At 40.8% G+C, this 27,749-nt stretch overlaps 2 protein-coding genes across 2 annotated transcripts in view; both read left to right on the forward strand.

Annotated features, from left to right (window-relative positions):
• Positions 1–2,608: 2,608 nt before the first annotated feature.
• stard10 (StAR related lipid transfer domain containing 10) lies at positions 2,609–18,739 on the forward strand. The gene is made up of 6 exons (XM_073482506.1): positions 2,609–3,432; positions 12,173–12,320; positions 12,435–12,538; positions 16,248–16,365; positions 16,834–16,886; positions 17,720–18,739. Exons 1-6 carry the CDS (start codon positions 3,274–3,276, stop codon positions 17,927–17,929), a joined length of 792 nt encoding a protein of 263 aa, XP_073338607.1. The 5' UTR covers positions 2,609–3,273; the 3' UTR covers positions 17,930–18,739.
• A 3,400-nt stretch (positions 18,740–22,139) lies between these two features.
• LOC141009718 (arf-GAP with Rho-GAP domain, ANK repeat and PH domain-containing protein 1) overlaps positions 22,140–27,749 on the forward strand; it is a 54,768-nt gene continuing 49,158 nt past the window's right edge. The window contains exon 1 of the mRNA XM_073482412.1: positions 22,140–22,230. The gene's annotated coding sequence lies outside the window, so the exon portion shown is untranslated. The remainder of the gene's footprint in view (positions 22,231–27,749) is intronic.

Here is a 27,749-nt window from a genome sequence, read left to right on the forward strand (position 1 = left end):
GCTATTTGGCTGCAATACAATCTCTTTTATATATATATATATATATATCTATGTATATATATATATATATATATATATATATATATATATATATGTATATAGACACAAATATAGTTATATGATTCTAAGAACAAAATATATGATGCACTTCAGATTTTTTGGGCCTCAAGATGTCGTGAGAACACCCACAGATCAAATGGAGTGAAGGAGACCGATAATGGGCTTACACACACCAAGATGAAAGGATGGAGAGGGATGAAATAGAAAATGACAGGATGGACTGAGTGAAAAATGGACTGAGACAGGAGAGCAGAGTGAGTATTACACATACATGGTGACACTTACATTCGTGTTGCATTATAGCAAATGTGTAGGACGTTTATTGTTCTCAATAGTAGTGAGATTATTGTTGTAATGAACAGTTCAGGAGGACCGATGACAGACAGACAGAAAGACAGACATGTGAAAGACAAACTTTCCACGTCAGCCAACAGGAGCCAGGCGCGCGCCTGCTGCTCCGTGAGCAAATTAGTTTACAAAAAGGTGCGCGTGAACGGTGTGATAGCGCGTGTTGCGTTCAAATACTGTCGGTGGTATGAAAACTAGATCAATAAACAGGAGTTCCCTGCATGATTTGCCGTAGAAAACAAAAACAGTGGCACCATTATGCAGCTTCTTACTTAAAGGTCCTATTTGTAAGCAAAGTTGAGTTGAGAATGAGACTAAAAATCACCTTTCTTACAACTAGGACCTTTAAAGGGTAACTCCACCAATTTGACACATTAAAGTGTGTTTACACATCTTTGGGAGTACTACTGCATATGTGAAAAAAGTAGTATAAAGCCTTTTGTTTCTCCAGAATACGCTGCATGTCACTCAGTGGCTAGGTTGCATTATTGGTAGAATAAGAAGAAGAAGAATGCTTGGAATAAAAAAGGTAAGTTGAGGAGAACAAAAAAATGTAATTCCACTGGTAAGACGAGACGTGAAAGGTCATCGATTTGGTTGCTCCAGAAAACTAACGTGGGAATTCCACTGGTTGCATGTACGTTGCGGAACGGCTCTGCTACGTTTTTGCTCTGTGCTCCATCGTCTGTCAACCTCCACCGGCTCCGTTTTGAGTGCAGCACGGTGCAGCACAGCCGGACAGCTGGAGTTGCGAGATCGAGGAGTTCCCGCGATAAATACAGAATCAAGTGCGATCGCAGTTATACGTATGTGTTATTAACACAACAACAAACAGACAAAAGGTTAGTGTTCCCAACTGAAGGATTAGAAGAAGTGCTTGGATTTGTCTCTTTTTTGAGATTTTTGTGCTGGCGTCAACACGGTTTGTTTTATTATGTAAATTAACCAGATGTTATGTTGTTGTTTCAGTGTGTGCAGTGCAGGTGGTGGGAGAGAGCAGGATGATGCATAAGCTGTCATCGCTGCTGGTGAAGGAGTCCCACCCCCTGCAGGTCACTATCACCGCACTGGGCAGCTCCTTCAGCGATAGGCTGATACACTCCAAGTGTGTGAAGGAGAGGTATCGCAGGTCTTTCCTTCTTTCCTTGTTTATTGTAATATTCCTGACCTTTGGCTGCTATAACAAAGAAATTTCCCCATTTGTGGGACAAATAAAGGAATTCTGATTCTGACTTCCTGTCTGCGCCGTGCTGAATTCTGCTGAATTGATGCTCCATGATCCGGCATCCGGCAGAAATAGAAGCCTTGCGTATCTGCTAGGGGAGGGTCCGGATTGCCGGAGCTGCAACGGAGTAGATATGCAATGCAGCAGAGCCAGTGGAAGTACTCACATAGACTAGAGTGAAACCTATCAGCTTGACTGCCGTGGCAGATCGGAGACGGACCGAACACGGATCTGGTGGAATTTAGGGGTAAAGTTATTGACACTCCCTAGTAATGTTATGTTTTTCACAAGAACCCGTCCCAGTGACAGGCATTAAAGGTCCCATATTGCTAAAAGTGAGATGTCCACGTGGTTTTTTTTAGGGTTAGGTACTATACAAATACTGCATAAGTTTCAAAATGCTCAATCACAGTCTGTGTTCAGCAACTGTGCCTTCAAACGAGCTGTCAGGACTTCCATAAGTTTCACAACTGTCACTGCCCTCAATGCACCCAGCCATTGTTGCGGAGACACAGAGGGTGGTCCTTGATCAGGCCTGTAAGAGCTGACCAATCAGAGCAGACTGTGCTTTTGGGGAGGGAAGCCTTAAAGAGACAGCCCCAAAACAGAGTGTTTAGACAGAGGGTGAATAGAGGTGCTGCAGCTATGGGCAGTAAGAAAAATGGTGTATTTTTTAACATTAAAACATGTAAACCTGAAAGTGAGCATAATAAGGGATCTTTAGGAATAATTATGTAAAAATAGCCAATTTTCTTGCTGATGATGCAGGTGATGCATACCACTGTATTTAATGCAAGTTTTCATTAAAGCTGCTGCTACGAGGAAATAAGTTACACGAACAAAATGTCCTCAGATGGGTTTTACGAGGAGCCCCTGAAGGCAGCACAGGGAGGCGTTTCCACTGTAGCCGTGGCTGCGTCACCTGCCTGCTCTGCCGCGTCTCTCCTCCTCCTCCTCCTCCTCCTCCTCCTTTTCCTCTTATTTCTCACCGCATCTCCCCTCCACCACCTGCCACAGCAGCGACGCAGCGATGGAGAGCTGCTGCACATTAATGTAAGCCCACCAAAGAAGACCACAACTGAGAGAGAGGGAGACGCAGAGAGAGACAGAGACGGGTAAAGAAGAGGGAGATTGAGAAAGAGACAGAAAAAAGGGAGAGTGACAAGCGGAAGCACAGAAACATATGGTTTGTGTGGAGAGCGGCTGCTGACCGGGGCTGAAACTTACTCAACCAACTAATATGCACATTTGATTCGTCCATCTCATTTTTAGACACTTCTCTGCTCCATTTTTCTCTCGTGCTCTCACCTGTTTCCGTCCGTGGCTTTTTAACACCTGTGTGTGATTAGTTTGTGCCGGCTGGATTGCGGCTGTTGGACCTCCCTGGGCGCGCACGCTCACACGCACACGGATCATCACAAGACGCGGTGCAGCCCCACAAAAGCTTCTTGCAAGGAGGAAATTGAATTAGACAAGTTATCTCCACAGGAGGAGGCGGACAAGAGTAGCTGTGCTCTCGGCTTACCTTCCTCCCTACCCCCGGCTGGCTCATCGCGTCTCCTCCCGGGCCCACCAGGAGTCTCTATCAGAAGACCCCCCTCCCCTCCCTTTTTTTTTTCTCTCCTCCCCGGTAACGAGCCATGTCTGGACAGACTGTGACCATCCCGGACGACCGGGCATTTGCCAGCTTCAAGGCGGAGTGTCTGTGCGAGGAGGGCTGGAGTGTGAGGTACAGCAAGTTGGGGACCACTGTGTGGAGCCAGGATCTCGAGGAGGGGAAGTCCGTCCACAAAATTAAGGTGAGTTATGTTACAAAACAACAAAGTAGGCATTTGATCTGTTCGCCTACTCTCTACAGAGTGCTAGAAATATAGCAAACCCCCCACAGAAATATTAGAAAGTACCACAGAGGAAGAAAGAAACCCTGCTGTACTGTATACTCCAGCTGGCAGGGAAGTGCTTCATCTTAATTCCCTTATGATTCAAACTGCTGACGTGTTTTATCCACTGCTTTTTACCGCAGAGGCTTCCCTAACCCACCAACAGCTTATTCATATAAAGGAGAATGTAATTAGATGACACAGCACGCTGCATGTAACCAAACTGGTTTAAAGGTGCGCTGTGTAGTTTTTGAGGAAGAAATGTGAATCACTAAATAAATAAAGTCTGTTTGTTTTCATCACTGAATCAACAAACTGACCTTAAAGGACAACACAGTTTCATACTGTTTCACCTTGTTTATATGTGGCGGACCCTGCCACGTTTCTAGCTTTAAACAGTGTTCTGGGGACCTTATTTTCCTCTGAGAACAGCTTGTTTATTCAGTTATGGAAATTATAAATATTTCTTAGTTTGTATTATAACCTAATTCATATCATAAATATTAAAATTCTGAGTTTAAATAGTCCAAATATGATGTTAACAGTGGACCTGCAGTAGATAACTGTTTAGTGGATACATCCTGTGTTATATTCGCTCCTCTATTTATAAATGTGAATAGTGGTGGTAAACAACTAAAGAGAAGTGAGAGCGGGAGTCATTATCAGGAGGCAGGTTTAATGCTCCGGAGAGGCCACATTCCTTTGCCAGTGAAACTGTTTTTAAGCCTCTACCTGAGAGACATTAGACGGTGTCGCGTGTAACATGTCAGCCTACTTTGGTGGCTTCTGTGGAGTTTCATTCGTTTAACTCACTGGAAGGGAAGTGAACAAAAGCATGCACTGAAATACTGACATGTACAATAGACAATAGAAGTGACTAGGCCCAAAAGGGAATCGTCAATTAGCTGATACAAAATGAGAAGTCTTTTATTCTGTGGTTTCATCTTTTGAAATCCAAGGATTTGCTGCTTTCCTCAGTTTCATATTAGTCTAACTTGATTATCTTTAGTTTAAGGGACCAAATATAGAGGTTAAAGAGAGTATGTTGGGCTCTGATAACCTGTGATGGCATACAGTTTGAAATTAAGAACAGAAGGCGCAGTGGGTCGAAGAAAATGTGGTATTACCTGATCGTTGTATATGTAAGGTAATAATGTGACAGGCATGTGAAAGTACTTGATCAGTAAACTTGGTTATCTAGTCAAATAGCAGTTGTGGCAGTTTGTCTCTAACGTTAATGTTTGTCTTGGGAGTTGGTGTGGAGCCATCATGAGGACAGCAATCTCACCCCAGGCCATGGAAAAACTGCCAGCTAACACTTGTTGTTTGACCAAAGTCCTAAATAATGCTTTGTTAGTGTTCTGGGACAAAGACCCATAGGAAAAAAACTAAGTCAGACTCTGCCTTCATAGCACGTTTGCTGCAAAAAATAGAGGAGTTTTCTCTGAGAATATGAATAAATTATTATAGTAGTAGCTTTATCGCTGAGTTGAGACACAAAATTATTTTTGTTTTAAATTATAAAGTTAAGAACTGACCTGATGAGCCAGATTGTTTGTTACACAGAACCATCTGGGAACTCACCCTTACAAACCGTTTGTAAAAGGGCAAGCTCTTTCAAAAAGTACTTGGCAGGTAATTGGACGAACCATCTGTCTATCATCATCTCTCATGGGCATTGTTCAACAATTAAGATGAATGAACCATGTTATTTAAAGCAACAATATGTCACTTTCAGTATTGTCAGTATTTGACAACGTGGAAATGAGACTCAACAATAAACTGTCTTTCTCCAAAAAGGTACATATTGTTGCTTTAATAGGAGAGTGGCGGCGAATACATGTTTTGGACATCTGTAGCTGCCAGTAGTTCCTCGTAGGACACTAATTGGTGGAAGCACTGTGGTTCGGACACATCCAAACAATGTGGACAGTGTCACTTGTTCCAGTGAAATCTAGCTGCAATTATGGCCTGGAACATGTATTATATTCCTGTTATACGTGCAGTTGACTTTGCTAGTGGACACTGAAGCCTCCACTTAGCCTCAAACCTGCCTGACTGGCAATTCAGTGCTTATACCCGACTCATAAATCTCGGCAGTGTCGTCACTTCCACTTTCAGACAGATCTGGCTTCACAGCTGACAGTTTTGGAAAGGTTGCTTCCACATTTCCAACCTTTACAGAACCTACTCATCTGACCGCACATCTGATTACTGTCACTGTCTTTGGGATACATTCAGGGATAGAAATGGGACACCTTCTCTTCTGTGTAAATGTGTGTGTGTGTGTGCGCTTCCCTGCTGGTGCATCCGGGTCTGAGGAGCGTGAGCGAGCCACCAGGTGTTTACTTTGTTGAATAAAGTGGTGTGTGTGTGTGTGTGTGTGTGTGTGTGTGTGTGTGTGTGTGTGTGTGTGTGTGTGTGTGTGTGTGTGTGTGTGTGTGTGTGTGTGTGTGTGTGTGCGCGCGCATGGGTGTGGGTTTGTGTGCATAGGGATGTGCGGAGAGCCAGAGCAGCAGAGGGTTTTTCCCAGCCCCCTTTATCTTTGTACCTGTGAGGCAGATTCTTTGTGTGTGTGTGTGTGTGTGTGTGTGTGTGTGTGTGTGTGTGTGTGTGTGTGTGTGTGTGTGTGTGTGTGGTGAACGGGCAATTTAGGATTGGCTATGTGATTCCTCAGGGTATATCCTGTGTGTCCTGAAGGAGAGGGGTATCATGTGTGCATCGGCAGCGAATGAAGTGTATGTGTTAGTGTGTGCAGAGGATAAGGGTTGTGCTTATTTATGCTTTTTCATACAGGACAGCTGTGTTTCCTCAGGACAGCTCTGCAAACAGAGAGAAAGTGCACACAGACGCACACATTTGGAGTTAGGGTGGGGTTTCTACGTACAACTGAAACTTTATCTTTATGTAAATATGACAGTTACATGAGCCTAATTTTGCATGGTACATCAGTGATTATCTGTGGTTTCCTTTCAGTGTCATTTTATCCAAACACAAGTTTCTTTATTCCTCTGTAAATCTATAGAAAATGATTACATTAGTTGTAGTTGTGTGTGCTCATAGGTGTGTGCTTGTGTGTGTGTGAGGGTAGGGGCATACAGAGATGCCACAGATACAGCTTGTCTATTTATAGCCGAAATAAAAGCATGCATCTTTGCTGATGCATGTCGAATGATTAATGTGAGTGTTGAGACTTAACGCTCTCTTCCTGTTTCAGTTTCTACTCTCGGGCTGTAGCATCAACAGCAGTAAAGAAAGAGTGATATGTGTCCAAATCAGAAAGTGAGAGAGAACAGGCTGGCAATCATCATTATCATTAGTGCTATAATTATCATCAGCTTCATTTTCATTGTAATCATTGCCATATTCATCAATAATGACTTTTGAGTCACGGTGTGATCACAGCTGTAATCACTCACGCCAGCCAGCATCATCATCATCTCATTTGTCAGCACATGACTCCACACATGGTGCACAGTGTGTGGGTGTGTGTCAGTGTGAAGGTGGTTTTGTGTACTTTTAATAGTTTGACAGTCTTTCAGACAGCTGCTCCACTCATCCACACATACACACACATATTGGACACTCCTGGGTTTGCCTTCTCCCCCGCTGTCACACAGGGAAGCCCGGCTCTGAATCACACACACACTCACCCCTTTTATTTTATATTTTTTTGTAATTGTCTTCCGCAGTCATGTATCAGCACTCAGAGGAGTAAGTAATGAGAGTTGACAGGTTGGCAGGGTGAGGGAGAGAATAGAGTGGCTGAGACAGGGAATAAGGGAGAGAATGAGCAGTGGGTGGACGTGCGGGGATCAGAGGTTGTGTTCTGAGTGGGCCGTGGGCACAATGTGGACTCGGACCAGGCATGAAGAAAAGTCTCACGAAACCACACACCCAATGTTTGTGTACCTACTCGTCCGCCTTTTGGTCTCCTTCCGTCTCTGTTTTATCTTGCTGAACTCTCTCTCACCCGCTTCTCTCTTTCTCTGTCTCCGTCTCCTTGCTTCATCTGTTGTCTTCACCGAATTAGAGCGTAATAGAATAACGCACACATGTACTTAGCTGGCTGTATGTCTTCATTCTGTACTGGACGTCTTTTTTTCTCCCTACAGTTCTCCTCTTTCACCTTTAACCTTTCACTTCTTCCTCCTACTCCTGTTTGTTTGCCTGTGAATGCAACACATCTCATTATTACTATGAATGCTGGAAGGATTCACAACATATGTTCTTTTACATGCAAAAAGCTTTTATTATTATTCTTCTGTTTCGTTTGCAACTGAACTCCATTCACATTTTTTAATGTAAGGACATTATTCAAACCCCCAAATTAGGCTCAAATGGGAATGGTGTACTATCACTTTTTCTCATTTCCCATTTTAACCAAGAGCACAAATTTGAGGAGGGAAGCAGAAACAGCTATTTTTTGAACTGCTCCAGGTCTCACATTTTCGACAATACACACACAAATTTCATGCGGTGTACTCAGCAGTGTCTCCTGTTTCTTCAGATGTCGCCATTCAGGTGATGGGAGTTAGTGCTTTTGAGGTAGAAGCAGGAATATGAGAGGTGTGCCTCAGCTAAAATCCCTGTGAACCGAACTCTCTGAGCCAGGAGTCAAACCATCACTTTGGCGAGCTTTAATTACTGCAGGGGAAACGAGGCTTATGTCTATAGACTTTCTAATTAGTGCAGTCTATAGACTTTCTAATTAGTGCAGTTTGAAACATGTGCATCAGACGCTCAATTCAAACTTGATAATGTTTGACATCTTTCATATATCATGAGATATATGCAACTTTTCAGTCAAATAAAGATAACTTTTGGAAAATAGATATAAAATAAAACAAGGGGAACACGTTGCTCTTTGGAGAAGGCTCAAGGATTTGGGTGTGCTATGAAAATTGAGCATTAAAATGTGTGTGGTCCATGTAGAATATTTTTAACTGTTTGATTTAACACTAGAAACCCCCAGCCATAAATGGAGCAAAACAGTTTACCTCTCAGATTATTTGCAATGCAGTTTAGCTACTAGTCATTATTCAAGCAATGCAGTTTAGCTCTCTGAATATTTAGCAATGCAGTGTAGCTCCCATTTCATCTCCAAGCTTACACTATGTTTTGCATCCTCCATCTCTTTCCCAACTTTTCATATTCTTTTCAACTTGTATCTGCTCATTCATACTTTCAGATAGAAACTCTATTCAAACCTTATAATGCTCCCATCATTCATACATTATGAGTTTTATCCAACCTTCTGAATCCTATTCAAAATTACTTTTCTTTTCACACTTTTCCTACTCTTGTAGTTTAACATGTGGAGTTTATAATGAAGAGGCAATTTACTAGAAATATTATAATGTATACTAGTACAATGCCACAACTGCCTATGACCTCTGTGCTAAATATATTATTGCATAACACGTTTATGAGAGTGTCACGAAAAGCTGAACATTTTGGTGTCATTAAAGAAGACCTACTGACATTTAATGGACTGTATTGGATCCTTGCAATAGCACATCTTTCCTTATGTATTATATCTTCCATATATCAGTAAGTGCCCTTTCCCCCAAATACAAATGTTATACTTTTGTTGCTAAAATTGTTACAAACACCTTTTTAAAAATGATGTGACCACACATGTAGTTGTGTTTGGCCTATGTGCTCTGCACCACATTCACCCATTCACATGTTTTTATTCTGTCTGATCTATTTTATTTTGTTGACAGCTTTCGGTGCGTATTAACCTGCTGTCTGCACCCATTTCTACACTGTCTTGTTCTCAGTGAGGATTCTGTGTTCGAGGGATGTCATTTCCATTTAGCATTTTCAGTTTTCCTTGTTTCAGTGTGGCTGGTTGTGAAGCCCTATGAGACTGTAGATTGTCTAAGGGCTATATGAATAAAATTGATTTAAACAGCAGTGGCGCAGCTCTTGCATACGGTCTGCACAGGGACATTGTTGTACATGTCCACTCTGGATTCAGGGGCAGTAAAATAACATTTCTTGAACAAGTGGGTTGAAAGCCAAAATGGGACATTGAGCATTATAATGATTTTTGGTCCCAAGACAGTTAACTTCAATTTATTTTTGGTCTTGGTGTGAAAAAAGCTTTGGGAAATGGTGACTTTTTGTGTGTCATCCATCCTCACTATTATCTTATCTCACTTTACTTATCCTCCTTTTTTCCAGCCTTTATTTGTGGAACACTGATGATGACAAATTCTTAATTATTTGGTCCTTCTTGTAAATTCAGCATATGTTATACATTTAGTTCTGTATTTCATTTAGTAAGAATCGTTGTGTCTGTTTGTCCCAGCGAGGTACGTGTTTATTTGCATATAGTGTGGGGAAGTGAGATTCGATCACAAGTGGTCACTCAAAATGCATATCGAAACACCTATTGAAAATGTAAATTCTTAAAGTTGGCCAACCAGTGACACTTTGTTCCTAGTTTATGTGAATGTCTATCTGATTAATAGATGACTGTTGTAGGCTCTGGAAATCGAAATATCGGTCCGTCTGTCAAGTTGGTCAAATGTTGGCATGCCAACATGCTAATGCAAAGAAGTGTTGGGCAAGTTACTTTCAAAATGCAATATATTACATATTACTAGATACCTTAATTTTAAAGTAATATATAATGTTACAATATTACTGTCTGCGTAGAGTAATATATTACTTATTACACTTACTTATTGGTTTCATTCAACAAAATGCCAAAATAACTTATCTAGAACAATTAAATAGCCTAGATCTTTTTAAATAAACGAATGGCCTTCTATAATGTAGCCAATCATGAAATGACCTTTTTATTTTAGTCCACAGAACAAGGAATGCATTGACATATGTGATTCAAGAATGTAAATTAAAGTGCGCTCGGAGGTGCGCTTTACTTTTGCAACACGTTACAGTAATATATTTCTCACTGATGTTAGCTGATGATGATGTTCGCACTGCTCTCCCTAAATACAACCTCACTAAGCTGCTAGCACAGCTGTCAACCCTTAGTCATGTTATTTTACTCTTTCAATGGCAGAAGTATTAGTCATTGAATGTTATTAAAAGATTTTGCAGATCAATATCTGAATGAGCACTTCAGATAACGAGCTTGTCAACAGCAAGTGCATATTTTGTGCTATTACACCAAAGGTGAGCCTGTAATATTTCATTAGCTGTGTTATTATAGGCTGAGGGGAGATCTCCCTTTTTGAACAGCTGTATAGCCAAATGTAGAGTAAGGTTGGTGATCATTTTCTTAAATTAAGCCCTAAGGGAACAAGAGAAAGGAGGATGGTGTAGATTGAGCTTTAAACCCTCTGGACTGATTTGTAATGGGAGTTAAAACCATCTGGGACAGACAACCACCCTCTGTCAATTTCTGTGTCATTTACTCTTTGTCTCTTGCTCTGTTTTTATGTCGGTCTGTCTTAGCCTCTCACTTGGTCTTAAAGTCTCTTTGTGTCACTCATCCTCCATTGTTCTGTCTGTCTTTGTTGTTGTTATTATAAAGACTAATTCCCCCTGACAGTGGTAACTGTAGTTACAGCTGTACTCTTGGGTTGTCTTACGTACAGTGCCATCTACTCCAAACCTGACACAGGCAGCATGGAGTCCCGGTGGTTTCATTAATATGCTGTGACACACCCACACCAACCTTCCTCGTCAACAAGTGCGGATGTGTAAATGATTCATTCCATCTAGATTTTATTTTAAAAATGTATCACTATGATATCCATATATATGTATTAATCTGTATTTTGGCCTACATCACTTTTCGAGTAATGTCGTATTGAATCTAGATTGTAGCATGAAAGGCGTCAATCTAATTTCTGGTTTTAAAATTTGCTTTTGTGCAGACAACTGGGGAACTGGATGTTTATTTTCCACTCACAGCCCCTTCTACCCTGTCACATTCACAGATCATTTGACAGACTGTCTGTCTGTGTCCTGTACTGATAAGTGTTTTTTATTTTTCCATTCAACAGCTCAGATATTAGACCTGAGCTGTTGAATGACTCATCTGTGGTCAGTGGCCTGTCTCTTGATTCTCTTCTAATTTTTCTTTCTCACTGTCTCACACACACACACACACACACACACACACACACACACACACACACACACACACACACACACACACACACACACACACACACAGTCTCTGCTCTCTGACCATCTGATGTCTAATCTTTTACACATCAGTTGCCATTTTTGTATGTGTTTGTGTATTTCTGTTTAACTGAGAATGTTCAGGATCCCTCAGCACTTACATTCACGCGTCCTCTTTATTTAATTTTTCAGTTTGCATATTAGATTAAGTATGGGTGCTGGATTTTGTGCTTTGATGTGTTCATCAGGGTTTGTTTTCATTTCGCACCCACCTCTGTCAGAATGAACAGCCTCAACTGTGTAGCTCACCAACAATGGCCCAGTACTTACTGGGAATTTATGGGATGCAACATAATTAAAATCTAATGGACTTTCCTGCTTTATAGCTTGCATTGGATAGAGCTCTGAAATGTTTTTTGCATGATCAGTGCAACAGCATTAGTTATGTATTTAAATCTGGTTCAGTCAATGATTTTTTTCTTCTCTTTTTACTTTTATTGCCTAAAAATAAACTCTGTCTCTCTTTCTGTCCGTCTCTCATTCTCAGTGTCAGATGGTATGTAAGGACGTTTCAGCTGAGACCATGTACGACGTCCTCCACGACATCGAATACAGAAAGAAATGGGACACAAACGTCATTGAGACCTTCGATATCGGGAAGCTTACGGTCAATGCTGATGTTGGTTACTACTCATGTAGGTTGCACACTCGCATGTAAAGATGTGTTGTTTATAACTAGTAGAGACACACATGACGTGCACATTGATCTGTAATGTCTTGTTTGCTGGAATCTTCTTGTTTGTTAATAGGGAAGTGTCCGAGTCCTCTTAAGAACCGCGATGTCATCACGCTTCGCTCCTGGCTGCCAATAGCAAAAGATTACATCATCATGAACTACAGTGTCAAACATGCCGTAAGTATAGACAAACACACACACACACACACACACATAGGGCTTATACATGCTCAGCTGAGGCCCTGCTCATTCACCCCTTTATAACTCTTTGCATGTGTGTTCAAAGGTGCATTGTGAAATGGCCCATTTCGAAATGAGTGCACATTGGGTGAGCACACATGAACGTTGATCCAGTTTAGGAAGCTTAAGGGCGTCGTGCTGTATGAAAAGAAATCCTTAAATATTTGTGGGAAGTCGGCAATACAGAGCTGTGTGTGTGTGCCAGTCAGTTTTTCTTCCTGTCTAACAGCTAATGTACTTTCTCAAACAGAGAATGGTGGTGTGGGTAATTGTCATATGTTGTTGTTACCGTCACAACCAGACGGCTGTTCTAGCAAGATAAATATCACTAGCATTGATTAGCGACAGCATTGATATTAGCATGGACCAGCAGCATGATATTAGCAGGGATAATAATGGCTGTCACTCAGCCATAAGTTCTTCTTGGGTATTGAGGAGCTGCAGAGTTTATTCATGGTCAAACTGTAACCTGTATTGTTCATTAACTGCCATTAGACAACTTCTCTGCTAAACTTTCCCTCTGCTCCAACAGCAGAAAACAGCTTGTGAGTATTTGCCGATCAGTGTGGCTCATCAACATTGTCAGGAAAGGGCTCAAAAAACTATGAAGTATCATTAAAAATACCAAAACACACTGGAAGGGAGCTTTAAACATCCTCTGCATGCAGGAAGTAAAGAGAGTTTGGCACCTTTCCAAAGAGAGAGCATTCCCTTTCCTCGTGCCCCTGATGCCTTTACCTGGGGGAATGATAGATCTACCGTGTGCTGGCACTGCTTCGTTGTAGGTGTAGGAAAGTTCATCGATTCAGTTGAATACATTGTGTTTTTAGTTCGGCTTTAGTTGTGCTTTTTAGGGGAATGCCAAAAGGCCAGTCAAATAGGCTGATTAGAGACCGTATGAGTGACTTTCAGTTTGGAATCGGGCCCAAATCCTCAGACTTTAGTTTGGCTGCATTTCTGCGTTTCTCGTCCAACTGGAAGAAGAGGACTATCTTGTGTGAAAGCTGTTACTCATCACCTCTTTTGAGGGCTGCAACAACTGGTTATGTCCATTGTAGTTTAATATGGTGATTATTATCGCAATGAATTGATTATCTGGTTTATAAACTGCCAGAAGATAGTGAGGAAAAAGCCTTTCACAGTGTCGGGATTATCACATTACTATAACATAAGACAAAGAAAATCCTCATGAAGCTGGAACCGGATAATGTTTGGCTTTTTTGCGATGAAAATTAGTTATTTGTTCAATGATCAGCTAATCAATCAACCAAGTCACTGTTTCAGCTGTATCTCTCTCGATACAGGCTCTCGTCTTCTTTTCCTTCATTGTTTCTTGCTTCTGTCTTTTTCCCTCTTTGTGTCTCGCTCTCAGTTTCGCTCACTAATATAATGTTTACAGAAGGATAAGACCTCTCATGTGACTGTTAGCTGTTGACTTCCGCCTCCCCTTCCGCATTCCTGCATTAACAAGTGGTTTGGAAAATAATAGACAGAATGTGTGTGTGTGTGTGGGTTTGTCCTGTGTGTGTGTGTGTGTGTGTGTGTGTGTGTGTGTGTGTGGATAACCAAGGTCATTCTTGATAGTCAGTTGAATTTGAGAGCTTGAATTGTGGAGTGCAGCTTAAGAGGATACTTTATAGACTGCTGAGTTCATGCTTCCACCGCGAGGAGTCATTCATTTGTTCACATGATTAATAAAAACTGTTTGTCCAGTCAAACCTCGGAAAAGTTTCATCAATCAGTCGTTGGGGGTAACTTTGGTCTGCTCCACGGCTGAACTTACTTTTGGGAGGAAGAGAGGTCTATATATTTATATTAGGGCCACAGCTAATTACTGCTAATGACCACTAATGACTTTATTTCATTTAATCTATTGAGTCCTTTTTCAGCCACAATGAGACATGGCTCCAGGATCTCCCGGCCTGTCGGTCGCTCCATCACTTTGGTCTCAACTAAAATCAGCTGTTGGATTAATGAAATGTTGTACAGACATTCATGCTCCCCAGAGGATGAAGATTTCTGAATTGTCTTTAAACATACAACAAGGAGTTTTGCCTGAACCGAAGAAGCTGCTCTATAGTCTGGTGGTATGGCGGCTGATACTTTGGTATTGCCAGGCAGCAGCAGAATATCTAATTTGTCTCGCTACCTGATAACTTTAGCTTTAGCCCGACAAACTTTGTTTCATAACATATTATTATGGTTATTAATCTTACATAGCCACTAATAGATACATGCATCCGGCAACAGCTGTGTTTCAATGAGAAAAATAGTATTTAAAATAGTTTGTGGCTTTCTTTTACTCACATCTATAACAAATGTATGCACTAGCCAGATCAAGATCTTTACAACAGGAGTCGGTGGTTCCCTTTTTTTTTTTTTTGCCCTCAGGGGCCGCCAGAATCAACAAATAATGAAAGTTCCTTGTAGCTGCTTTAAGAGCTACCATCAGGGCAACATTTTAATTTGTCCTGCACTTTTTTAGGACCAAAATACCTGCAAAACTAATGGCATTTCCCTCAACCTCAGCTCTACCTAGTGTTTAGGGCTAAATGAGCAAATGTTTGCATGCTACCTGATTAAACTGAGATGGTGAACATGGTAAACATTATGACTGATAACCACCAGCATGTAAGCATTGTCATTCTGAGCATGTTAGCATGCTGACATAAGCATTTAGCTCAAAGCACTGCAGTGCCAAGGTAAAGCCTCACAGAGCTGCTAGCATGGCTGTAGTCTCCAGCTCTTGTTCAATAATCGCTAAGTTCATTATATGTCAAAAATAACAAAAGCATTGCAAGTTACCAAAGTTCAGAGTGATACCTTATGATGACTTGTTTTGGCAGACCAACAGATCAACTAACTGATTGACTATCAATCACCCAAGTCATAAGAGATGAAGTTTCTTGGTAAGGCCAATGTGTCAAGACTGTAGAGGGACACCTCATTGGTGACTAATGCTTCAGATTTCCTGCAGTCTCTCCGACAAAAAAACCCCTCTCCATTAGCTCAGAGCAATATAATGTTGTCTCTGATTACCCAGAAACCTGCAGATTGAATGATTCCCAAAAGCTGTCTTTGGTCTTCACAAAATTCCTACTACTAGAGAGGTGCAGGCACCAAAACTGTAAGTCAAATAGTGTAGAAAAGATAAAGCAGTTATCTGAAGTTCTTCCCTGATAAAGGTTCTTTTGCTGACTGCTGCTCTGTGTGCCTCTCAAGTTCTCCACACGGTGCCCGTCCCAGTTAGCTCAGGCTAACCGCTACTGAATTCATCATGAATAATGATCTTTAGATATATTATGAGGAGGCAGCAGTTGAATAGTGGGCTTGAGCTGGCCTTTACTGCTGTGTTATTCACGGACTGGATTTGCATCAAAAAGATGAGGGTGAAGTAGAGAATCCGATGGACTGGCAGCAGAAAAACACAGTGGTGCCCACTCTGCACAACTTATATCAACCATTTGATAGATATTCACGAAGAGCTGAAGACAACATGTTTTAATTTTTAGCAGTGATTTCTGAATATCTGCTTGTATTCATGCATTTATTGAGTGGTTATTTTAGTTGTACAGTTTAGTTTCCATGCACTGAAAAAGGATGATGTCCGCTCTAATAATAATCTGTTAAACTCTGGTCTCTACAGAAATACCCTCCTAAAAAGGAAATGGTGCGAGCTGTGTCTCTTCAGACTGGCTACATGGTCCAGTGGCAGGGACCCAGCCGCTGTATCCTCACTTACTTGGCCCAGGTGGACCCACGAGGTAACCACACACACGCACGCAGACATGCACACACTCACTCAGGTGCTCATGCTCCAAGTTGTAATAAATGATTCATTTCCATGCCTTTTATGTCAGAACAAGTCGCCATAGTTACCATATGAAGGACAGAGTCTATTTCTCTCTTCTGCTGCCTTCTCTTTCTTTTGCTCTCTTCTTCTATTCATTAGTCTTTTCCTCTTATTCTCCCTTTAATTCACTTCTTTACCGTTACTCTCTTGCTTGCAAGTGCCGATTGTGTAAAGCTCTTTAATCCGGCTGTAGTGAGTAGCAAGTCGCACAGCTTCACTTTGATCCTGGATGACATGACATGTAATTAAGCAGACGTTAAATTCCTTTTTGTACCTTCCCACATCCTCCTCTTCCTCTTTACTCTCGTTCTCTCTCACTTACAATCTCATCCTCACACTTTTCCCCGTCTTCCTCCGTTCACTCTGTCTCTCTTTGCAGGTTCATTACCAAAGTGGGTCGTCAACAGGTCTTCCCACTACCTTGCTCCTCGTGTAAGTCATTTGCAGATTAACACAGATTCTGTGATTGTGTTGGGAGTTTGTTGATGTGTTAATCCACATGACTTCATTGTTCATTGAGGTTATGCTTATTTCTCCTTCACATTTCAGAAACATACTGTCACTGTATTTGTTTGTCTGTCTGAGTTTGTGTGCATGTTTGATAAATGGGGCAAAGATTCTCTGGAGAGCACCCAGGGATGGAGAAATCCCTTGATGAGTCAGAAAATAGCAGCTCAGCGAGACGCACAAATCCCACTGACAATAACCATGCTGATGACTTCAACACAATAAATACAAGAAGGCATTTTCTGTCTGGGCTTTACAGATTTTTTTTTTTATCAGGACTCATTTATTATTCAAAATATTGTACAGAGAAAGAAATATTACCATTTGATTTGACATTTTAAACCAAAATTCATATTGAATGAGAGTCTTTTGAATTGTAACCACATCTACTAATGGCTCTTGTAAATTGTACTTGCTCATAGATACTAGCCACCTAAATACACCAGCTTTTTTTTTCATCAAGAAATAAGTGCATTACTTTGCAAATTAACGCGAATGTCAAAAAACTAACTCTCAATGTTTAAGTGATCCGTCCCTTTATCTGGATCTGCACCAAACGTTAACAGGGTCTGTTCTGGGCTGAGACCCATCCTTATCAAAGTTTTGTGGAAATCCATTCAGTAGTTTTTGTGTTATCCTGCTGACAAACCAACCAACTGACACACATACATACAAATGAACATAGACAAAAACATAACCTCCTTGGCTGACGGGTGTGTTATTTTTGTTGTGTTGTTAATCTATTTTGCTCTTTTTAGGCAATGAAAAAGATCAACAAAGCCTGTTTGAAGTATCCAGAGTGGAAGCAGAGACACAACCCTGGCTTCAAGCCCTGGCTCTACCCCGAACAGACTACATTACCCAACATCCCGCTCTCTGAGCTCAGCATCCAGCGTGCTGAGAGCCTGGAGAAAATTGATGAGAGCTCCCTGGCTGAGACCCAGGATAGAGAAGCAGACAGCGACTAACACACACACATAGTCATAAATTCGTACATACACAAACAGAATGCAGGGTTACATGCATGCCTGATCCATAGTGACACATACTTGCATACATACTGTACATGCAGTTGCGTATGCAGGCATGCTAACAGGCACATGTATGGAAGCATTCATGCACACAGACAAACTCATACTTGACCAACTTCATATCATACTTGCATACATAATGTATGAACACATTCTATACAAACATGAAACATAGATGCACTCACAGATACACACCCACCCACTCCATCATAGGGGGAGTGAACCTACATATTTTTGCAAGTCAGTAAACTTATCATTGTAAACAGAAAAGAGGCTGTACATGTGATTTTTCATGCCTATTCAAAGGATATCAGTTTTCTAATCAGGACCTATGCAGATCATCATAGCAAAAATATATTTTCAGTAAGAACTACTGTTAAAATGTTTACAGACTTAACCTGACAGTGGAGAAAACACCTCAGTACCACCCCTAATGGGCACACACATACACCATTCACACATGCATTTACACACAGTTTGTGTCTTTCTACCCAGGTCGTCTGTCTTTTACTTATTATGTCTCCATCACATTCTGTAAGCACATGATGAAATACGCAGGTGTGCAGAAGGCAGCTGGAACCCCCAACCCAACCTGCAACCCTCTCTCACACACACACTTAAACTCACACACAAATACAGATTTAACACTCACATGTACTGTCTTGCTCCTCTATTTGAGAGATGTATGAATGTATGTAGAGTTTAAAAAGATTAAATACAGATTCCTACAAAGGTTTTCAAATTTCACTGGTGAGCTGAGTCATTTTTTTCTGTGTGAGTGTCAGTGTCTCTGCTCGGGTTGATGTCTGATGCTCCCTGCAGGTTTGCATAGTTGTGCTGATGCTAAGAAAAAGTATAAAGAATCATTGACCTGATTAACTGTTTAGTCTGGTGTCATACACACATTCTCTCAGTGACACACACGCATAACCATTGATTTTTAAATCCTGATCAGAACATGGAAAAACACATGACACACAACCTATTGATAAACTTCTGTGTGTGCATGTGTGTTTGTTTGATAAGTGCATGTGTGTGGCGTGTGTGTGTGCGTGCAGTGGCCTAGATAAGAATTAGGAATCCCCCAATCTGTTGGCATGGCAACTCTGAGATCAGCTCAGCACCGGAGAGAGACACAGAGAGACGAGAGCTGGCATGTCACAGAGGAAGTGACTTATTGCAGGGTGTACGCCCCTTCTTCCCTATGTAGAATTAGATTGAAGAGCATGTTTACTGTAAACGCACCATGTGCACGACGGCTGCACTTTCTGCCTGCCTGCGATGGGTTAATTGGATGACCTGACACTTTCACTTTCATAGCATAAACTCACACACACAGTAACATGGTTTAAAGTATGGCTGAAGACTGTGTTAAACATATTGGATGCATGTAAAATAATTTGAAAGTCCATAAAGAGGAACATCACATTGAACTATACATCACGCTCTTTTTTTTGCATGTCATCCACTCTGACAGTTCCCTTTTTACAACATCCGCCTCTGCATATGCGCCTAATGAAATATGAATGATGAAGGAAATAGTATGCGAGAGATGCAAAAAGGCACGAGGTGCATACTCTGTCCTTTTTTCTTTCCTACAGCTGTATATCCTCCATCCATCCTCAGAGTCTTAATGAGGCCTCTCGCTCAGCCATCATCATTATCTGCATGTGTGTGTGTCAGAAGAAAGGGCTGCTAGCACTGCTGAGTGTGTGTGAACTGTGCATCCCAGTGGCATCCCTGCATTGTCTTCCACCCGCCTCCACAGCAGGAGGAGACATATAAGCAGCATGACGGCCGGCATCCCTCTGTGTGTGTGTTTCTGCATATGTGTCACACTGGCTGCCACCCCCACAGCAACCCGGCCCACCAGGGCTGAGATCCTGGTGATGACTCATCGTAACCCCACCTCCTCCTCCTCTTCTCTCCCACACCCTCTCGCTCCATCTCTTGTATTTTCCCCCTACTGTCCTTCTGCCCCCTCATCCTTTCCTCAATTTCTCTTCTCCTCTGGCCCCGTTTCTTTTCTTCTCTCATCCTCTCATCCATCCTTTCATCTGCCCCTCATCCAAGCCTCTCATTTCCTTTGATCCTCTTCTTCCCCTCTTCCTCTCTGCCCTTTTCCTCTCCTCATTTCCCCTTTTCTTACTCAAAACCATTTGTTCTCCTCCATTTATTCCCACTTTGTCTCCTCCACAGTCGCCAGCCTTATTTGTTTTTCCTTTTCTGCTTTTTTCACCTCTGCTTCTCATACATTTGCAACTTTCACTTCTCCTTCTCTCTCTGCCACTGCTCACCTTTGACCTCCGTCCATCCCCTTCTGTCTCCTTTTCCCAAGCTAATCTTTATGACAGTCCCCTGATCCTTATCCCAGGTCAGAAGTCAATGACTTGTCACAAGGTGTGTTGTTCATCCAGGCTCCTGAAGGCAACATATTCCCTTTTTACTCATTAAATGACAAAACATAAGTGACAAAGACAGAAACACAAAGTCCAAAATGATGTGTGAATGTTTTCTCTCTGAAACACATGATGTTTAGCAAAGGTTTGACAAAGCATTGTGACAAAGTGGGATATATTTAGCACATGAATGTTTTATGTTTGGATGTAGGGTGTGACCGTGAAGTTATGGCTTCCAATTTGGTCCAGCATTTGCCTTTTATTACATGCCAGCGTCCCTTTCTCTCAGTTGCTTTCATCTCGCTGACTCTCGTCACTGTGGCTGAAATGCAATCAAAGGGCCCTTATCTAATAATGTCAGGTCTATTTAGATGCAACAACCTCCTTCTACTTTCCCTTTATTACTTGCTTTTTAAACTTGATGCTTCTTGAAATTTTCCCCCGGTCTACGAGGCTCAAGAATATCTTCATGGTGAGTGGTTGCCCTCTTCTGGTTCCTATGGGAGCTTACAAGTAACAAATCAGCCGCCTTGTGAATGCCACATCACTGCCACCTCTATAAAAAATATCTGTTCAGAGTTATTTCTACTGGTGGTCACAGCGCTGACTACATATTTCCAAGATTATACCTGTTCGTACATCCAGGTGGGCTCACAGATTGGACTGGAACCTATTCAATTAGTTAGCTACTTCTCATTTGTCTGATATATTACAGCAACTGTTTTTCAAGTGTTGTAATGAAATGTATGTTAATCAGTGACTGGTGAATCCACCCGATTTCCACCTATTATTTTTCTTTTTATTTAATTTTATAGCCTTATATTAATTAAAGGGGCACTATGTAGTTTTGGAGAGGAAATTCAAAGTCAGCATTTTAATATTTACAATATTAATGAGGTATTAATACAAACTCAGAAATATTTATCTTTTCCATAACTGAATAAACAAGCTGTTCTCAGAGGAAAATAAGGTCCCCAAACACTGTTTGAAGCTAGAAAGGTGACAGGGTCCGCCACATATACACAAAGTAAAACAGTATGAAGTTGTGTTGTCCTTTAAGGTCAGTTTGTTTATTCTGTTTGTTCAGTCATGAAACGGAAGATAGTTTGTTTATTTAGTTTGTTAAGGCATTAAATTAAGTCAATACATTTCTTCCCCAAAACTACATAGTGCACCTTTAATACAGTTGCTCTCTAAGGGAAATGAGGAAGCCTGTAGCCTATAAAGTGTGTCTTTTATGGGATTCTTGTCAGTAGTGAGTTCTCATTTTCAGTAGCCTATAATTTTATTGGATGATAGCCCTTTTTCATATTTTATAATAGGCCAAAATTGACTTTTTTTGAAAATATATTATAATAGAGGGACTTAAAAGACATATGGAGGGCCTATATATTCTTAACAGATAAAGCCTTGTCTGTGCTGTAATTGTTGCTAGTCAAAGTAAGTGGGATAAAATGTAGTTTAAGTGGATTTGCATGAAAACAGCCTGGGCTGTCCAGCTTCTTTCAGTGGTCACATGACGGCCGTACGGAAGTTTTTGCAATTTTCTTGCGTCACGTAACAAGGAAAACACCGGAAACACTCACTTCCTACCCTACAAAATAAAACGCCACATAAGCAGAAGACGGTATTTATTTTTTATTTTGAAACGTACATCCGGAAGTTGAATGTTCATTTAATTCTCTCTTGACACTGGCCGTGTGAGTTGCTGCTGCTTTTTCACCCGTGAGAAAAATGCTCTCCGCTATTTGGCGTCGCAGTTGTGACCACCGTTTCACCTCGAAAACACACAAGGCCGGTTTGTTTCAGTCAGCTGGACGCTTGGACGGACTTGACAAGGTAAGAAAAGCACAAGAATGGAAAACTTTCATGTCCAGACAAACTTTCCCAGAACAGCTGATGAGAATAGACACCGACACAACCACCATACACCCGTTAGCTTGAATGTTGCGGTGAAAATAACGTAGATATGTCGGAGAAACAACATTTGTGTGAAGACGCTGCCGGGCAAGTCCAGTTCTGCTTTAAACAACTCACTGCTAAATGGAGAGGAGGAAATAATGGAAGACTTTTAATTGGTTGATGTGAAGTTGTTGGACTAGTTTGGTTGTTTCTCCTCAGCTGCCCCAGGCTGCTCCAGTCTCTCTCCGATAAAACCGGAGAGGAAACGGACTGCCTGCCACACAGGGTTGTTTATCCCCACTGGAATTCATTATCTTTAAGCTGGCTTCATGGATGAACTTGACTATTAAATCGCTGTTTTAACTAAAATTATAGGTAAACTAATTTATCCATGCCTGTCTGAAGAAATGTCATCATGTGCCTGATTTCCCCACATCAGTCTGTTAGCAGGTGGACATGCGACAGGTGTACATCCATACACCATCCAGACATGGTGCAGGGGTTGTACACTCTTTCCACCTCTTCAGTCTGCACCTACAGATTACACAAGTCCACCCAACTGCTGAAGCTTGTTTCTTCAGCTGCTTATTTCTGCTTTTTTAGCAGTCTAGGGCAGGGCTCCTATAGCCTATGTGGGATTTTAGAGTTGATAAGATGTGATCAATAATAAAACTGTTTGTAAATGGTAGCAGGTAATTTATTTATCAAAGTCCTTTTCAGTGCTAATGCACTCTGTAGACGTTTTGCATGTGGGCTTGAAGCCCTAAAATAGAGTACTCTTTGCATGACTGTTTCCCCAATTGAGCCTTAAAATATGTCAATCAGACTTTTGTTTAAATGTGAGTTCAGTGTTCCCACAAACAGAGCTCCTGAACCATGAAAAATAATCTGTTGTGATTAAACAGATGTCATTTTATGCAGCATTTACAGAACTTGGCAGTATATTTTGATAACCTAAGCAGAGGTCTTGTCAGGGTCATGTGAATGAGTTAAAAGAAGGATCAAACAGCCAATGTGCATTTAAATTATACGCACCAATTCATCACTTCAAAGGGCAACACAGAACATGACCCAGCTATTTCTGCCAGTTCGGGCATATGCAAAATAAGCTTTTAAACAGCATCACGGCCCTACTGACCTTGTTTTGTCTAATTTTGGACACTGGTAAAGAGTATGCTGGTAACTGTTTTTTGGCTTTCAGCTGCACACTGAGTGCCACATATTGCACTGTCACAGGATGTTGTTTATCTTGGCAGAGATATAAGTATCTCTCTGCCCCCTCAACCAATGATTTTTGTGTCAACCAGTGCAAAATGCACGCTAGGTTGAGCCAAATCAAATTCACGATCTTGATTTAGATTGATTGCACTGCTACAGAGGGAGAGAACTCTGAATTATTTATCGGTCATTGACATCAAGTTGCAGCTGAATGCCTTGTCTGTCTTTCCCTTCTCTCCGTCTTTCTTTATCCCTCTTGTGTCTGCCACTTTTCTGCCTTTTGTTTCCCTCTTCGTCTGCCTCATACACTCACATGATTACTCGCCACTGAATCACTCCATAATGAGGTGAGAGGAGGATCTCGCTGGTTCAGAGGGCTCATCGAGGCTAAATGAAGTGGCCAGTTGTGCAAGAGGTGATAAGTGCAGGCCTTGACTAAATGGGCATTAAACTGAAGTTATTAATTCTGCTTCAAGACTGTAGATTTTCACAGGAGAAGAGAACACGTCGTTCAGTGAGGATTTTGTACATTATGTGAAAGTGAGATTAGCTTGACATAGAGGAACTCATTTTTATCTTTTGTCCCGAAAGGAGCTAAATTGTTGAAAGAGGAACATTAAAGATGATTAATTTGGTTTCTTCAACTTTTTTCATCTAATTGTAAGTGTAGTCTAATACAACAGCTCTGCAATAAAGCTAGTTTTCCTTGCAACTGTTTTAGGGAGGTGTTGATTCAGCTTTGTTGTCACTTTGGAGGATGTAGGTTGCGGTGCAGTTGGGGGTTGGAGATCTGAAGGCATCCACAATCTAATTTTCAGGCGAATCATAGAGATTGTGGTATTAAATGTCATCTTACTCCTGTTTCCAAACTTCACATAATGTCATTGACTAGCAGATCCACGCTACGTGAACATACTAATAGAGTGATGTCGCTAACTAGATGGCTATAAAGACTGGACAGGTTACTTCATGCGTCTCTCTTGGGTGATACATTTTAAACACTGCAATGTGAGTCATAGCTAAGCGCATGACAGATGAGGAGCTTGTGCCAAAAAAGAGCTATCTTTGATGCAATGCTGTGTTTAATGGCACTAGTAAAGAAATCACAGACTATTTTAAAACTGGCTATAGTCTACAGAGATAAAAGATCAACATTTTGATCATGGGTTGGGATTTTGATCAAATGGATTGTGACATTTGGAAGCCAGATTGCCCGGTGTTTCTAATATTTTATCCAACTAATTTGAGATAATTGAAGATAGAGTAAATATTTGAACGACCTCCCAGTATATCTCAGTGTAATTCCTCAACATTTTGTAGGATTTTCTTGGTGCAGTTATTTATTCATAGTGATGTTATCATGAGATGCAGTTCGGCACTGTTTTTTCTTTAAAGACATGAATGAGTAATTTCCAACATCTGGGATTTAAGAGGTGTCTCCAGTCTATGCTGTCAGAAAGTCAAACCTTTAGCTCAAGCAATACGTAAAAGTGGACTTCATGAAAAGGATTTAGTGAATTTTAGGTCAGTGGACTAAAACATTCAAAACATCCATTACTGTCCTTTACATTCTGCTAAAGGGGAGGGCGAGGTGGGAGAGGACAGAAGAGATAAAAACATAGCATGGATAGTCCAGTTCTGTTGAAAGTTTGTGGTATGCACAGTTTGTACTTATAATAATATAAATAATATCTATAGTAATATCAACTGACATCCACCATGCGAGGACACATCATGACCCCCAGAACTTTATACCTAAAGTCAACAAACTGTTGACTTTGTTCCCGTTAATGGGCTTCTTAAATGTGGTCGGTAGTTTGCGGTGGGTTACCATGGGAAATGTCCTCCTGTGAAATGCACCCTGAAGACTTTGAGGCGAGTGTGTGCACATTCACACACAGGCTTGTTCACTCGAGGACATTGTTCAGATGCGTTTCTTTACTGGCAGGACTGAGTCACTATTCAGTTCTAATTGAAAGTGGGCTGACGGCAGCACCGTGTCTGGTGGTGGGTTTATGAGTCATGTCCCGTGTGTGTGTGTGTGTTTTAGTAATCCTTATCAGGATATCACCTTGATAGAAATCTGAGGAGGAAAAAAGTTCTATAGTGCTACCCAGCGACTTGTAGTTAGTGAAGTTACATTTACATTTAGGGCATTTAGCAGACGCAAAGTTACGAGGATGCAGATATAAAAAATCTGGCCTATTGAGCAGCAACAGAGCAGCAAGAAACGGTGTGCTACCTGCACAGCAAAGTTATATTTTGGCTGGTGAACATTATGAAAATTATGGACTTACATTCATCAAGTCACTTGTAACATGACTTCAAATGATTGCTTATTTGCTAACAATAGAGCCTGATTGATACTGGACTTGTGGGGTCATAACAGTTGTGTTTGAGAGTTTATGATTTCCATCCATCTGTCGATATAATTTTGTTTTCATTAACTTAGAACATGAACAAACAATGTTTTCTTTGCATCTTGGCTTTTATTGAGACAGTAGAGCTTGACAGGAAACATAGGAAGAGGCAGGGAGATGATAAGCATCTAAGAACCCTTAATGTTGTGGTAGTTGTATACAGTATGTGTCTCAACCACCAAGCTGCTATAAATTGGTGATTGTGACCAAGATTACTGTACTGCACACAACATTTTATAGTTAAAATTAAATTAACTTGTTTGTTCTCTGTGGTAGATGCATATGTGTGATGTGTGGAGACACATTTCTAAACATATCATACCAAAATATACGCAGATACAGTACCAGCATAACTATATATAATATGTGAACATTCGCAGATTCAGCAGCCAAGCCAATTTCACGGTCTAGCTCTACTAAATAGAGTTGCAATGATTAGTCAATTAATCGACTAGTTGATTTAATGGGAAATTAGTTGCCAGATTCTTCAAGCAAAAATGTCATACATTTGCTGTTTCCAGCTTCTTTGATGTAAGGATTTGCTGCTTTTCTTTGTCATTTGATATTAAATGACGAGTATTTGGGTTTTGGAGTGTTGGTTGGACAAAAGAAGCAATTTAAAGACCTCACTTTAGGCTTTTTGAGCATTTTTCTCAATTTTTCTTGACAGTTTTGACAGATTAAACAATTAATCAATTAATTGTGAAAATGATTGTAATGAAAATAGTCATTAGTTGCAGTATTACATAAGTAATTGTTTGCTAACACAGTAGCTATAACAACTTACTACTAACTACAGTTCAATGTTCTGAAGTAGAATCACCTGTACTGCTTTAATGTTTTATCAATTAACCATCAACAGACAGATGCCACTGTGGCAATGGAGGCAATGGAAACCTACGCTTACCGCACTACAGAGCAGACATTGTATCTTTTTTGTTATAGGAAATGATGCTGTTTCCTCCACATTTTCAAAATAGCTGCTGTACAACTTGAGTTTTGATGCTGATATGTGACGATTAAACATTACAACTTTTTACTGTGTTCGTGGATGAATGGCTCCCCTAAATCCACATCATTTCCACTCTAGCAACTTTCACACAAAGATAACTGAGAGGAAGCTTTTTGTAACTAAGTGCACAAAGTGAGCTGTTTTGTAACGCACAAACAGCAACGTAAAGGTTTGCAAACATTGAAATGATAAATAGAATACATAGAATATACATCCACCGGCAAAACACTTGTACATAGTAGACTAGTTCCTGATTTGAATGTCCGTACTCAAAGAATGATACTCCTGTGCCTTAGCAACACATAGTGATATTCCTGCCAGTTTATTAATCACAAAGTATTGCTATTTTAAAAATTTATCCTGCCACTACTTGGTTTTGGCACATATGAAAAGATGCAAAGGGATCCAGCCTTAAACAGCCTTCTATGCATTAATATTTATGAAATATATATTGTGTTGTTTGAATTAATATAAAGCAATTTTATACCACAAATCTGTAAGGGAAGAAGGACTTTCTCTGTCCTTTTTGTTGAAGTCACTGATGGCGGTCTTGAATTCTCCACATTCTTAGTCTGTTGTTCTACATCGTGATGGCAGTCAATAAAAAAAGCATTTCCTTTCACTTGACCCTTGTGAGAAATGGGTGAAAGGAAACTGTAACAGCAACACAGTAGAGGGTGGTGTAGAAGAGTGATGATCTCAAACACAGCTGAACATCAGTGGATTGTTATAAATATACTGATGCTGAAACATTGGCCATCAAAGGTCACATATCACCTTATCATCACCATCATCATCATCATTCA

Source organism: Pagrus major, chromosome 2, assembly GCF_040436345.1.
Source record: "Pagrus major chromosome 2, Pma_NU_1.0".
Taxonomy (NCBI): domain Eukaryota; kingdom Metazoa; phylum Chordata; class Actinopteri; order Spariformes; family Sparidae; genus Pagrus; species Pagrus major.

Coding starts and splice junctions, on each gene's coding strand:
- stard10 (XM_073482506.1), top strand. CDS start 3,274: ATGTCTGGACAGACTGTGACCATCCCGGACGACCGGGCATTTGCCAGC. Junction 3,433..12,172: donor AGTCCGTCCACAAAATTAAG/GTGAGTTATGTT, acceptor TCTCATTCTCAG/TGTCAGATGGTATGTAAGGA. Junction 16,366..16,833: donor GGCCCAGGTGGACCCACGAG/GTAACCACACAC, acceptor CTCTCTTTGCAG/GTTCATTACCAAAGTGGGTC.